At 49.1% G+C, this 13,940-nt stretch overlaps 2 protein-coding genes across 2 annotated transcripts; one reads left to right on the top strand and one right to left on the bottom strand.

The window, feature by feature from the left end:
* Positions 1-5,087: 5,087 nt before the first annotated feature.
* LOC149989839 (uncharacterized) lies at positions 5,088-9,049 on the top strand. Its single transcript, XM_090248522.1, has 2 exons — positions 5,088-5,859; positions 6,037-9,049. Exon 2 carries the CDS (start codon positions 6,231-6,233, stop codon positions 8,604-8,606), a length of 2,376 nt encoding a protein of 791 aa, XP_090104648.1. The 5' UTR covers positions 5,088-5,859; positions 6,037-6,230; the 3' UTR covers positions 8,607-9,049.
* Positions 9,050-9,710: 661 nt separating this feature from the next.
* LOC112288364 (uncharacterized) lies at positions 9,711-13,672 on the bottom strand. The gene is made up of 2 exons (XM_024532488.3): positions 12,895-13,672; positions 9,711-12,717 (listed from the first exon to the last, which is right to left on the bottom strand). The coding sequence occupies exon 2, from the start codon at positions 12,521-12,523 to the stop codon at positions 10,148-10,150; it is 2,376 nt and encodes a 791-aa protein (XP_024388256.1). The 5' UTR covers positions 12,524-12,717; positions 12,895-13,672; the 3' UTR covers positions 9,711-10,147.
* Positions 13,673-13,940: the final 268 nt, after the last annotated feature.

Below are 13,940 nucleotides of genomic sequence, written 5' to 3'. Positions count from 1 at the left end.
TTCATAGGAGTAGAATTAATATTTCTATGGATGGAGCTTGTGATGGGTGAAATTTCTATCCTAAAAGTATTGACAAGTTTTTAAAGATTATCAATAGTTGTAAGTCTATTATCAGTTTAGCCAAGTATAGCATCTATGGTTTTTCCTTCTATTCCAAACAACTTAATAAATCTACAAGTCAAATTAAAAGAAGATAATTTGCAACCTCTAATATTTAATAAAAACTTCTACAAAAAAAGATCAATTATTATATTTAGTATTAAAAAATAAATTTTTTATTTAAAGATAGATAATTTATAACCTTCAAAATACAAAAATAAAAATGAGATAATCAAGTCACTTCTAAAATAAGATAATAACAATGAATTAAAAACTCATTGAATTATTAGTGACTTAAATTTTAAAAAACTAAAATATCAATACACTCTTCTTTCATTCAAAAAGACTAAAAAATCATTCAAAGATGATATAGTATTAAAGTAGTATAGTAGTAATTTTTTTTAGTATTAATATTATTAAATTATAATATATATATATATATATATATATATATATATATATATGTATATTATAAAACCATTAATATAAAAATAAAGTAGATTAAGAAAATAAATCACATATGCATCTTTAGGAAGGAATTAAGAATAGATTTTAACAAAACTTACTCCAAAAGACTAAGAATTGATATCGAAAGAGGACCAGTTGTGAATCAAGGTCGAAGTTACATTGTAAGGCATAAAATTGTACACCTACAATAATTCTAGGATTTTTTTGATTGATTGAAGAGTGGAGTTTGCGAGCAAACTTGTGAAAGGTTTTTAGAAAGTTGGTTTCATGTGATTTGAAGGATTAGTGAGGATTTTTACAATCCTACAAAATTTTCTAATTTGATTGAAGCAAAAATTAGTGAGAGTAATTTGAACTTACAAATCTATATATTAGTAAATTTTTGAAAACATAAACAGTTCAACAAGAAAAAAATGTTGTTGAAAGACCATGTCTAATTTGAAAAAAGATGGTAGTTGATATTTGAGAGATTTAAGAGTTTTTTTTTTTTTTTTTTTTTTTTTTTTTTTGAATTGGTGATTTTAATTTTCATCAAATTTTATATGTTTAATAATTGCTTATGAATTGAAATGTAGGTGAAATTTTAATTGGAATCAATGTTTTGATTAATATTTATTGAGATTTTAAAAGAACTATAGAAATTGATTAAATTTTATTTTGGATTTTTTTGGATTTATTTAGAGTTTATTTAGGAATTGATTTGGATTTAAGATTTAATTAGGATTTGATTAGAATTAGATTTAAAATTTAGGATTTATATAGAATTTGATTAGAATTGGTTTAGAATTTAGCTAAGATTTATTAAGATTCGAATAGAATTTTGGTTAGGATTTAATTAGAATTGGATTAGAATTTCATTAAGATTTTGTTAGAATTTGTTAGAATTGCATCACGATTTTTTTAAGGCTACATTAAGGTTTTGTTAGGATTTACCTAAGATTTACTTAAGATCTATTTAAGATTATTATTTTTAATATTTTAAAAGGATTATTTTTTTGATTTTGTTTGTTTGTTTGTTTTTTTTTGTTTTTTAGATTTTTTTTTAGTATTTTTTGAAGATATTTTTATTATTTTTCTCTAAAATTAATTTATTATTTCTTTATATTTCATTGATAATTTCTTTTAAACTTCTTTTAGATTAATTAAAATTTGATAAGATTTTTTAAGGTTTAATTAGAATTTATTTAAGATTGTATTAGACTGATTAGGAACTTATTGTTACATTTTTCTATATACTTTCCATAGCTAGGTGCTTAATATATTCTCAAGTTAGAATTTATGTTATACAACATCGTGTGCAAATACAATAGTGTTCAAGAAGATGAAGACACTCAAAAACTCCAAAAAATACTTTGATCTTAGATAGTACTTTTTAAGAAACTTGATGTATAATGTGAATTAGATAGTGTTCTTGCTTTAAGGCTCGATCCATTGAATAATTGATTAAAAAAGATTTTAATTATTATTTGGCTAAAATACAAGTTACAAATTGGATGGGATAGAACAAGTGTTGTTAGCATTATAGCATCATTTGGGTTGGTCAATAGTTTTGAGACAAGTTTTATTAAAATCTATTTTTAACTTCTTCTTTAAGATGTCTATATGATTTATTTTCTTAGTTTGCTTTGTTTTGCTTTAATTATGGTCTTACAAAGTAAGTAGAAGTTTTTATTGATTTATAGAAAGACAAAATAAATATTAATAGTTTTTACTACCTTCATATCATTTATCCATATTTTTCTACTATATCTTTCTACTAGGCTCTTCTATAATAAAACTCATATTTTTATCTTTCACCATATAATTATGTTACCATATAATACCATTCCATGCCATCTCATGTCTTCTTCCTTCTCCAAGTTGTTCATCAATATCAATCTTAGCATGTGTTTTGGTGTTTTTCTCGGAGTTAGAATTTTTGGTTTGTTCTCATGCTCATGGCGTTGAATTGTATTCAAAGTGGAATCAATTAAATGTTAACCAAGTGTGGTGTGTTTTATCAATTTAGTAGAAAAAAATTATGTTCATCTTTTTCAAGTTGTCAACCAAAGTTGTTGATCTTTAGTTCTTCTACAATTGATTTCTAGCATTGCTCCTTGTCCTTGGCCTTGGTAGGTGCTCAAAGCAATGTATCAAACTAGACAAGGTAGATCAAGTGCTTTTTAGCATTTCAGCATTATTTATTCTAGTCAATGGTTAATTCATTCTTTGACGTGGTTGTAATTCAAAAGAAACCAGCTATGAGTGTACTAAAGTGTGGACGATTGCCTCAGCCCAATTACTATCAGCCTACAATGCAACTTATGTGTTTTTGTTGTGGTTGTGCAATCCAATCTTTTGAAATTTATGATTTCTAGCAAAAACACACATTCAAGTGCTACAGTCACTGGAATTAGAAAGTACAATGACTATAGGTTAATCAACTTGTGGTTTATGCATAAATTTGATATTTACATGAAGAAATCGCAACCATCGTGGTGGTGTAAGCATTAAGTGCAAAAAAACATTCACATTATATAGAACTCTTCCCAATCCACAAGCATGTTCAAGATCCTTGAAGAAGTAGGTTTTTTTACAAGAAAATCACTATGAATCCAAGGATGTAAAGTTAGAGCCAAATAATTGATTCTTTTATAAATCAAAACTGTTTTGAAGATTCATGGTTGCAAGAATAAAAAAATTGGGTCAAAGCTCTAAAGTATGAGTTGATATAATCTAGAATTTTGTATATTTTGGAGCAAAATGTCATTAGATCAATCCTCCTTTTAATGCCAACGGATACAATTCTAATCTTTTTCAAAATTTGGAATCCAGGAGGTCAAAGGCCAAACCCAAGTAACTATATAAATCTTGCTAAGGTAACTATGTTAAGAATCCAAGTAAATAGAGTTGTATTTGGATGGATCTTTATGAATAAAGTTAGATTAGGGTTTGTAGGAACTTAAGATTTAGATGATCAACTTAAATTGGATGAATAATATATTTTATTGAACCTTTATTTGTGGATAAAAGTCAATTTTAGATGATAATTTATTCTTAGATGATAATTTGGTCCTTGATGAAAATTTAATAGTGGATAATAAATGATTTTGAAAAAATAAAAATAAAAATATTAATTATTTGCAAGCTTGGTATTGAGTGGCAAAGTATATTAATGTTTTTTTTAAAGATTATGGTATTAAGATTGGATTATTTTAGAGAAATTAAGGACCTTTTTAATAAAAACTTAAGCAATAATTATACATAATTAAACACATATGATAATTAACATTGTTGTGAATCAAAATAAACTACCAAGTAATGGGGATTTATTTTAGTTTAAACACCATGATCAAACCCCAGGTGATTCCATTGACCTCCATTGATTGCACAATGAATTGGAAGCTCACAATTAGAGAACAATAACAAGAACAAAGTTTTTATTTCACTTTTGAAAACACTATGTTTTTAAATTGATAAACCTTTTTCCAAAAGGTTAATTCAAAATCACTTGGCATGAGTCACACACAATGAAAGACCAACGTGAAACAGAGCAAAAGACTGGAGGAAGTCTGTTCAGGTTTGAGCACACTCTTTAATACCACGTCTGCTTCTACGTGCACATACCCACAAATGTTGACACACACAGTATTTCGTCTAGCCGAATATTTCTGTCACCCCACAAAACAACACCCACTCACCAAATACCACGTCAGAACCGTCAGTTGATGCTCGACAATATTTGCCTTCTATTTAGACCTGGGTTCCAACTCAAAGCTTCAATTCAAACCTCGACAAAGCTTGCACCGCTGTAACAATTGTAGAGGAAACTTTCACGAGGTGTCGCAAATGCAACTGGAATATAAACTGCACAGGCCTCATAAAAAGCATGGCCCTGCCCAAACGAGTGCCCTCGGGCCTCGACATTGCAATGTCCCAGCCACTATTACTTCACTAGAGGTGGAGTGCTTGGGAGCGGTGGATTTCTCGCACGTCTTGCGAACTCCCGCTGGGGTTCCACTTGCACCCGAGGTCACGCTACTCGGAACCAGCATTGAGTCACAAAAATGGACACGAACCATCACCGAAGAAGAAGAACGAGGAGACGATTGTGAAGCAGAGAAACAACATTCACTCTTCTTCTCCCAAGAGAAAACGAAACACGGAGAAACAGAGACAGAGAGAGAGGAAGTGAGAAAATCGTCCGGACACAAGACTTGCTGGTGATGAGTAAGGAGTTCACAAGGAGTGGTCCCTCGTCATCCTGGTCTGGCTCCAAAGTCCACAACCATCCCTCCCTCCCTCCCTGGCACCAACACAGAAAAGCAAGCAAGCAAGAAACAAAACAAAACACACAAAGTTGGGGCTGTCGTTCATCCAGGGTCTCCATTATCATCCCTTCCTGGCCTGGGATCGTGATAAAACCGGAGTTTCATTCATCCGGCGAGGAACTACCGACCGAGCGAGGGAGGGGGGGGGGGGGGGGGGGGGGCTAGGCGGGGGAGAGGGAGAGGAGGAAAGGGACACACTCACTCAACTCACTCACTCACTCACTCACTCCGGAGTGAGAGAGTGTTGATGACCGTCTCCCGCGTGTTCCCATCATCCCAGTTCACGCTTCCATCTGTCTGTCTGTCTGGCTATGGCGTTCCTCGCTCCTCTCCCCCAAGCCTCCATGCCCCCTTTCCCACGCTCCGCCATCGCCTCGGCCCTTTCCCTCTTCCTGTTCTCTGCCTCTTCTCCTCCGCTCTTTAGCTCTTCTCCCTGGTTTATGCGAGCCTAGAATCCGATTACGCTGTGCATTTTGTTTTTTGTTCCGTGTTTTTCTTATTTTTCCTGTTTTATTTTGGGAGGAGGGAGGTGGCGGTCGGAGGTAGAAACCTAGTTGTGCTCTCTAATGTGCCGGTGGATGGAGGAGCGAGGAGGCGGGCGTTGCGCAGCGATGGTGTTTCGCGGGGCGGGGAGGTGTTAGGGGTCGCTCGCTGGCGGGGACAGGGCAGGTAGGGTAGGCGAGTTAGGGACGAAGCAGTGGTGGAGTTGGGCGTGGTGGTGGTGGCGCGTTGGTCTTGGTGGATTGGTGTGGCGGGCATTCCCCGGGGCAGAGTGGGAGGTTGTGATGCCGAGGTTCTAGGTCGCTGCGGCGTTGGTGGGGCGTGCGGGAGATGTGGACGCTTCGCTGCGGGAGGCGGAAAGGCGAGGTCTGGGCGCGGGCTCGGTGCTGGTGCATGCGGAGGGAGGCTTGGAGGGTCGGGATGTTGGTGTTCTATGGCGCAGCGTGCTTGGATGAGTTAGAAATGGCTAGTAGAGGATCAGGTACGGTGACGCGCGATGAGAATAGGTCACGGAGCGATCTAGGTTTTCGTGGAATCGCGGGGTTGGTGGTGCATTGGCAATGAGCGTTGTGGGCGGAGGATCGAGCGTGTGCGAGGTGGATGGAATTAGGTCCTCGGGGGGTTTGTGTGATGAACTGACAGCTTGTTGATGTGCTAGACAAGGATGAGCCCGGCGAGGCGGGGTGTTGGTGAGTAGCGCATCCATCTAGGTCGGTGAAGCGGGGAGGGTGCGTGTCCCTTATGATCCCTTTCATCGGTTCGTGCTCGTGCTCGTGCTGGCAGGCGGACTGGAGTGGCAGTTCGGAGGGTTGCGAGGCATCGCTGTGAGGCGAGCGGGACTTCGTGCCTCTCATGATGAACGAGGCGAGGAACCGGAAGGAGAGAACGGAGAGGAAGCGACCCCTGGGTGACATCAACAGGCGCGCCATGGCGAGGCCGGCATCGCCTCCGGTGGCGGAGACGCCCGTGAAGCGGCCGTCGAGGGCGTGCTCGTCGCGACTGCGGGTTTCGAATGCGTCCGATGGCGGGGTGTCGGGTGCTTCGCCCACTCCTCCGCTGCCGAGGTCGTCGTCGAAGGCGTCGAACGAGAGGAGCTTGTCTGGCGAATTGCCCCCGTCGTGGCCGAGTGCGAGCCGGACGGGCGCGAGGGCGATGTCCCTGGCCCTGGGTTCGACGATGTCTCCGGAGCGGATGGAGCTTCGGGGGTTGTGGGAGATGGCGGCCGTAATGAACTTTTTCTGCATATTCCGGCCGATCATCAACAATTTGCCGGAGTTCACGATGGAGGAGCTGGAATCCGCGATGCTGTTCCCGAATCCGATGTTGGACACGATTCATGTGGTGATGCTGAAGGGCGTCCCGCCGGCAGCCAGAGTGCCTCTTCGAGGCGATACGTGGCCGACGGTTCTGAGCAAGAAGTTCAAGGATTGGTGGTGGAGGGTGGCGGAAGGTCCGTGTCCGCTGGTGCCGTGCCAAGGGGCGGAGCTGGCGACGTACCGGGAGTTGGACCCTCCGACTCGCGTGCGAGTGTTGCTGGCGCTGTGCGAGATGCGCGTGGACCAGGACGACACTCGGTTGTACATTGACGACTCGGTGAAGCGGAACCAAATGGGGGAGGTGCGGAAGGAGAGGGCCGGTTGCGGGGCGGAAGGAACGACATTCTGGCTGGACGAGGATCAGATGATGGGGCAGAGGCTGTACAGGGAGGGACAGGCGACAATGCCGCAGCCACCGTCGAAGAACAAGGCCAGGGGGTGGGGTAGGGGTAGGAATGTGCCACCTCCGATTCCAGGGAACTGGGAGACGTGCGCGACGAATTTCGAGGAGTTTCAGGAAGTGTCGAACCGGCTGCTGGAGAGTCGGAACCGGCTGGAAGTGGCGATGGGGAAGAAGCTGATGCAGAGTCTGATGCCGCAGTTGGAGGAGATTCAGAAGAAGAAGGACCGGCTGGTGAAGAAGCAGCAGCGGGAGGCGGTGCTGTTGGACAACATGTTGGCAGGGAATGGGCTGGCAGCAGGGAGGTCGCGCAGGGAGCGGAAGCCGGTGACGTACACGTTCGATGAGTTCGATCGTTCTATCAACGAGGCGATCAGATTCACAAAAAAGGGGGCGTCGGACACTTCGTTGAGACGTGACGGCCTGAGATTCGGCAATGGCGCGAACGAAGCGGGGCATTTGGGGAAGGAGCGGAATGGTCAGGGCGGGTATGCAAACGGGGTTAGTGGCGTGAGACGATCGTCGCGCAATTCTCAGGCACATCTCGGGGCGGGGGGCGAGGGCGGGGTTGCGGGTTCGGAACCGCATCTGGTGGAAGCTGACTTGGGGTTCAGCGACGACGAAATAGAAGGAGAGGCCGTGTACCACGACGACTACCTGGCCGCGAGGCAGCGCAAAGAGAGGAGTTATTCGTCAGAGAGAGGCGAGAGCTCGAGAGGTGAGCTGGACGATGCCGATTTTGATGAGGTCGAGGAGAAAGCCGAGGAGGAGAATGAGGATTACGGGGGCGGCAACGATGGCGATGGGGATGGGGATGGGAGCGAAGAGCGAGCGTGGAAACGGCCAAGGCGGGGTCCGAAGGTGCGGCTAGTGAACGACGTGTCTCGAGAAGGGGTGCACAGGAACGCCAGGCCTGTTTTCGATCGGGGAGGAGGTAGGGGCGGGGGTAGTGAGGAGGAGGAGGAGGAGGGAAGTGATCCTGACGAGCAGATTGTGAGGGACGCGCAACAGCGGCTGCGGATGGGCGAAGGGGCGGGGACGGGTAACGGAGGGCGAGGTGGAGGTGGTGTCGTCGCGGGGAGGGGTGACGCAGGGTTCGAGGAGGCGAGCGAGGTCAGCGGCGGTGACGAAGGCAGCGGGTACAGTTCCGGAATGCGGAATGGGAAAGGTGGAGGCGCGTTTGAGGAAGAGAGAAAGGGTAGTCGCGCATCGCTCATGGATGAGGACGCGAAGTCCGTGGGGCATTCCGGGGAACAGTCGGTAGGGTACTCGGGGCGGTCGGGGTCTGGCGAGGATCAGCAAGAAGCAGGTTCCGTGGATTTCGATGAGGAGGAAGGTACGGGCGAGGAGGCGGAGAGAAGTAAAGGTGGCGGGAGACGGAAGCAGTTGCTGGATTTGAACGAGGTGGCGACGGCAGCCCGCGGAAGCAGTCTCGTATCGGACAACGGGGAGAGCGAGAGCGAGAGCTCGGACGACGGGGGGAAGGACGGGCGTGGTGACGAGGGGGGTTGAAAGTGGGGCGTGGGTTGTAGAGGGATGGCGACATTGAATGGTGACACGATTGAGCTCCGTTTGTAGGCATGGTGTACATTAATGTGGAGGCGGCAGAGACATTGACTTGAGTTCTTGAGAGGACGTAGAGTAGCCCGACACTTGAGAAACCTGGACTTTTGAGCGGAGTGGGTTCTTAGAGGCATAGGCGTGGAGGGAGAGGAGGTACAGGCGATAGACGTCCGTGGTTGCTTCCTCCCGAGGCCTTTCCAGACGATTGTTTTCCAGGTGCATGCATGTTAGTGTTCTGGAACGCTGTTGACGGCACTTGGCACGAAGGTGCTCCTGCCTATCGGGAAAAGGGGGCTTTGTGCATGTACATCATGAACTATGAAGTAAAAGCAGTCCTTCTGCGAGCGGAAGGGACTGAATGATGCGTGCAGCATGTTCTGCACATGGCAGTATGTTTGAGTTGTGCCGTGTGGAGATGAGGAAGTTGTGTGTTGTGGTGAAGGAGTGGTGGTCGGTTTGGTGAGAGCGAGAATGCGTGCGTGCATGCTGCCGCGTTTGAGACGGATTTGCCGTTGTTGGGAGGCATGGTCACCGCTTCAGGAAGGTAGTTTTGGGGTGTGGTAGAGTTGGATGGCTGGGTTTCGAGACAGCCGACCGATTGTGAGGTCTGGCAGAGCGCCGAGGTTCACGCGCTGCCGTTGTCGGATGGGAGGTTGTGGGTGCGGTTTGTTTTTGTGTTAGGTTGTAGGAAGGATTTTTGTTTTTGGTTTTGGTTTGGTATGCTGTGTTCGGAGCTTGTGTTGTCACTATGCGCAGATTGTTGTTGATGAACGTGTTGTCCTCAAAATGACTTTGCGTGTACTGGTACATGGAATACGGAGCTGCCCTTTCTGGAGGCAACAGTTATATTGGGTTTGGAGTTGACATTTTTATCACTGCATAGGTAATGGGCTGGTCTTCGCAGCAGAGATTTGTCATCCCAGTGGGAATTGTGATGAGTGTGTTATCATCTGCGATCTTCTTGGGCGTGATACTTGTAGCGGTATATTGCAGAAACAGAGGACGCCAAAAACCTCGTGAACCACAAAAACAAACCGCACCCACAACCTCCCATCCGACAACGGCAGCGCGTGAACCTCGGCGCTCTGCCAGACCTCACAATCGGTCTGCTTTTACTTCATAGTTCATGATGTACATGCACAAAGCCCCCTTTTCCCGATAGGCAGGAGCACCTTCGTGCCAAGTGCCGTCAACAGCGTTCCAGAACACTAACATGCATGCACCTGGAAAACAATCGTCTGGAAAGGCCTCGGGAGGAAGCAACCACGGACGTCTATCGCCTGTACCTCCTCTCCCTCCACGCCTATGCCTCTAAGAACCCACTCCGCTCAAAAGTCCAGGTTTCTCAAGTGTCGGGCTACTCTACGTCCTCTCAAGAACTCAAGTCAATGTCTCTGCCGCCTCCACATTAATGTACACCATGCCTACAAACGGAGCTCAATCGTGTCACCATTCAATGTCGCCATCCCTCTACAACCCACGCCCCACTTTCAACCCCCCTCGTCACCACGCCCGTCCTTCCCCCCGTCGTCCGAGCTCTCGCTCTCGCTCTCCCCGTTGTCCGATACGAGACTGCTTCCGCGGGCTGCCGTCGCCACCTCGTTCAAATCCAGCAACTGCTTCCGTCTCCCGCCACCTTTACTTCTCTCCGCCTCCTCGCCCGTACCTTCCTCCTCATCGAAATCCACGGAACCTGCTTCTTGCTGATCCTCGCCAGACCCCGACCGCCCCGAGTACCCTACCGACTGTTCCCCGGAATGCCCCACGGACTTCGCGTCCTCATCCATGAGCGATGCGCGACTACCCTTTCTCTCTTCCTCAAACGCGCCTCCACCTTTCCCATTCCGCATTCCGGAACTGTACCCGCTGCCTTCGTCACCGCCGCTGACCTCGCTCGCCTCCTCGAACCCTGCGTCACCCCTCCCCGCGACGACACCACCTCCACCTCGCCCTCCGTTACCCGTCCCCGCCCCTTCGCCCATCCGCAGCCGCTGTTGCGCGTCCCTCACAATCTGCTCGTCAGGATCACTTCCCTCCTCCTCCTCCTCCTCACTACCCCCGCCCCTACCTCCTCCCCGATCGAAAACAGGCCTGGCGTTCCTGTGCACCCCTTCTCGAGACACGTCGTTCACTAGCCGCACCTTCGGACCCCGCCTTGGCCGTTTCCACGCTCGCTCTTCGCTCCCATCCCCATCCCCATCGCCATCGTTGCCGCCCCCGTAATCCTCATTCTCCTCCTCGGCTTTCTCCTCGACCTCATCAAAATCGGCATCGTCCAGCTCACCTCTCGAGCTCTCGCCTCTCTCTGACGAATAACTCCTCTCTTTGCGCTGCCTCGCGGCCAGGTAGTCGTCGTGGTACACGGCCTCTCCTTCTATTTCGTCGTCGCTGAACCCCAAGTCAGCTTCCACCAGATGCGGTTCCGAACCCGCAACCCCGCCCTCGCCCCCCGCCCCGAGATGTGCCTGAGAATTGCGCGACGATCGTCTCACGCCACTAACCCCGTTTGCATACCCGCCCTGACCATTCCGCTCCTTCCCCAAATGCCCCGCTTCGTTCGCGCCATTGCCGAATCTCAGGCCGTCACGTCTCAACGAAGTGTCCGACGCCCCCTTTTTTGTGAATCTGATCGCCTCGTTGATAGAACGATCGAACTCATCGAACGTGTACGTCACCGGCTTCCGCTCCCTGCGCGACCTCCCTGCTGCCAGCCCATTCCCTGCCAACATGTTGTCCAACAGCACCGCCTCCCGCTGCTGCTTCTTCACCAGCCGGTCCTTCTTCTTCTGAATCTCCTCCAACTGCGGCATCAGACTCTGCATCAGCTTCTTCCCCATCGCCACTTCCAGCCGGTTCCGACTCTCCAGCAGCCGGTTCGACACTTCCTGAAACTCCTCGAAATTCGTCGCGCACGTCTCCCAGTTCCCTGGAATCGGAGGTGGCACATTCCTACCCCTACCCCACCCCCTGGCCTTGTTCTTCGACGGTGGCTGCGGCATTGTCGCCTGTCCCTCCCTGTACAGCCTCTGCCCCATCATCTGATCCTCGTCCAGCCAGAATGTCGTTCCTTCCGCCCCGCAACCGGCCCTCTCCTTCCGCACCTCCCCCATTTGGTTCCGCTTCACCGAGTCGTCAATGTACAACCGAGTGTCGTCCTGGTCCACGCGCATCTCGCACAGCGCCAGCAACACTCGCACGCGAGTCGGAGGGTCCAACTCCCGGTACGTCGCCAGCTCCGCCCCTTGGCACGGCACCAGCGGACACGGACCTTCCGCCACCCTCCACCACCAATCCTTGAACTTCTTGCTCAGAACCGTCGGCCACGTATCGCCTCGAAGAGGCACTCTGGCTGCCGGCGGGACGCCCTTCAGCATCACCACATGAATCGTGTCCAACATCGGATTCGGGAACAGCATCGCGGATTCCAGCTCCTCCATCGTGAACTCCGGCAAATTGTTGATGATCGGCCGGAATATGCAGAAAAAGTTCATTACGGCCGCCATCTCCCACAACCCCCGAAGCTCCATCCGCTCCGGAGACATCGTCGAACCCAGGGCCAGGGACATCGCCCTCGCGCCCGTCCGGCTCGCACTCGGCCACGACGGGGGCAATTCGCCAGACAAGCTCCTCTCGTTCGACGCCTTCGACGACGACCTCGGCAGCGGAGGAGTGGGCGAAGCACCCGACACCCCGCCATCGGACGCATTCGAAACCCGCAGTCGCGACGAGCACGCCCTCGACGGCCGCTTCACGGGCGTCTCCGCCACCGGAGGCGATGCCGGCCTCGCCATGGCGCGCCTGTTGATGTCACCCAGGGGTCGCTTCCTCTCCGTTCTCTCCTTCCGGTTCCTCGCCTCGTTCATCATGAGAGGCACGAAGTCCCGCTCGCCTCACAGCGATGCCTCGCAACCCTCCGAACTGCCACTCCAGTCCGCCTGCCAGCACGAGCACGAGCACGAACCGATGAAAGGGATCATAAGGGACACGCACCCTCCCCGCTTCACCGACCTAGATGGATGCGCTACTCACCAACACCCCGCCTCGCCGGGCTCATCCTTGTCTAGCACATCAACAAGCTGTCAGTTCATCACACAAACCCCCCGAGGACCTAATTCCATCCACCTCGCACACGCTCGATCCTCCGCCCACAACGCTCATTGCCAATGCACCACCAACCCCGCGATTCCACGAAAACCTAGATCGCTCCGTGACCTATTCTCATCGCGCGTCACCGTACCTGATCCTCTACTAGCCATTTCTAACTCATCCAAGCACGCTGCGCCATAGAACACCAACATCCCGACCCTCCAAGCCTCCCTCCGCATGCACCAGCACCGAGCCCGCGCCCAGACCTCGCCTTTCCGCCTCCCGCAGCGAAGCGTCCACATCTCCCGCACGCCCCACCAACGCCGCAGCGACCTAGAACCTCGGCATCACAACCTCCCACTCTGCCCCGGGGAATGCCCGCCACACCAATCCACCAAGACCAACGCGCCACCACCACCACGCCCAACTCCACCACTGCTTCGTCCCTAACTCGCCTACCCTACCTGCCCTGTCCCCGCCAGCGAGCGACCCCTAACACCTCCCCGCCCCGCGAAACACCATCGCTGCGCAACGCCCGCCTCCTCGCTCCTCCATCCACCGGCACATTAGAGAGCACAACTAGGTTTCTACCTCCGACCGCCACCTCCCTCCTCCCAAAATAAAACAGGAAAAATAAGAAAAACACGGAACAAAAAACAAAATGCACAGCGTAATCGGATTCTAGGCTCGCATAAACCAGGGAGAAGAGCTAAAGAGCGGAGGAGAAGAGGCAGAGAACAGGAAGAGGGAAAGGGCCGAGGCGATGGCGGAGCGTGGGAAAGGGGGCATGGAGGCTTGGGGGAGAGGAGCGAGGAACGCCATAGCCAGACAGACAGACAGATGGAAGCGTGAACTGGGATGATGGGAACACGCGGGAGACGGTCATCAACACTCTCTCACTCCGGAGTGAGTGAGTGAGTGAGTGAGTTGAGTGAGTGTGTCCCTTTCCTCCTCTCCCTCTCCCCCGCCTAGCCCCCCCCCCCCCCCCCCCTCCCTCGCTCGGTCGGTAGTTCCTCGCCGGATGAATGAAACTCCGGTTTTATCACGATCCCAGGCCAGGAAGGGATGATAATGGAGACCCTGGATGAACGACAGCCCCAACTTTGTGTGTTTTGTTTTGTTTCTTGCTTGCTTGCTTTTCTGTGTTGGTGCCAGGGAGGGAGGGAGGGATGGTTGTGGACTTTGGAGCCAGACCAG

Source organism: Physcomitrium patens, chromosome 1 (genome assembly GCF_059467195.1).
Source record: "Physcomitrium patens ecotype Gransden chromosome 1, ASM5946719v1, whole genome shotgun sequence".
Lineage (NCBI taxonomy): Eukaryota > Viridiplantae > Streptophyta > Bryopsida > Funariales > Funariaceae > Physcomitrium > Physcomitrium patens.
Note: the sequence above shows the minus strand (reverse complement) of the source record. Positions and strands in the feature narration are given on the sequence as shown.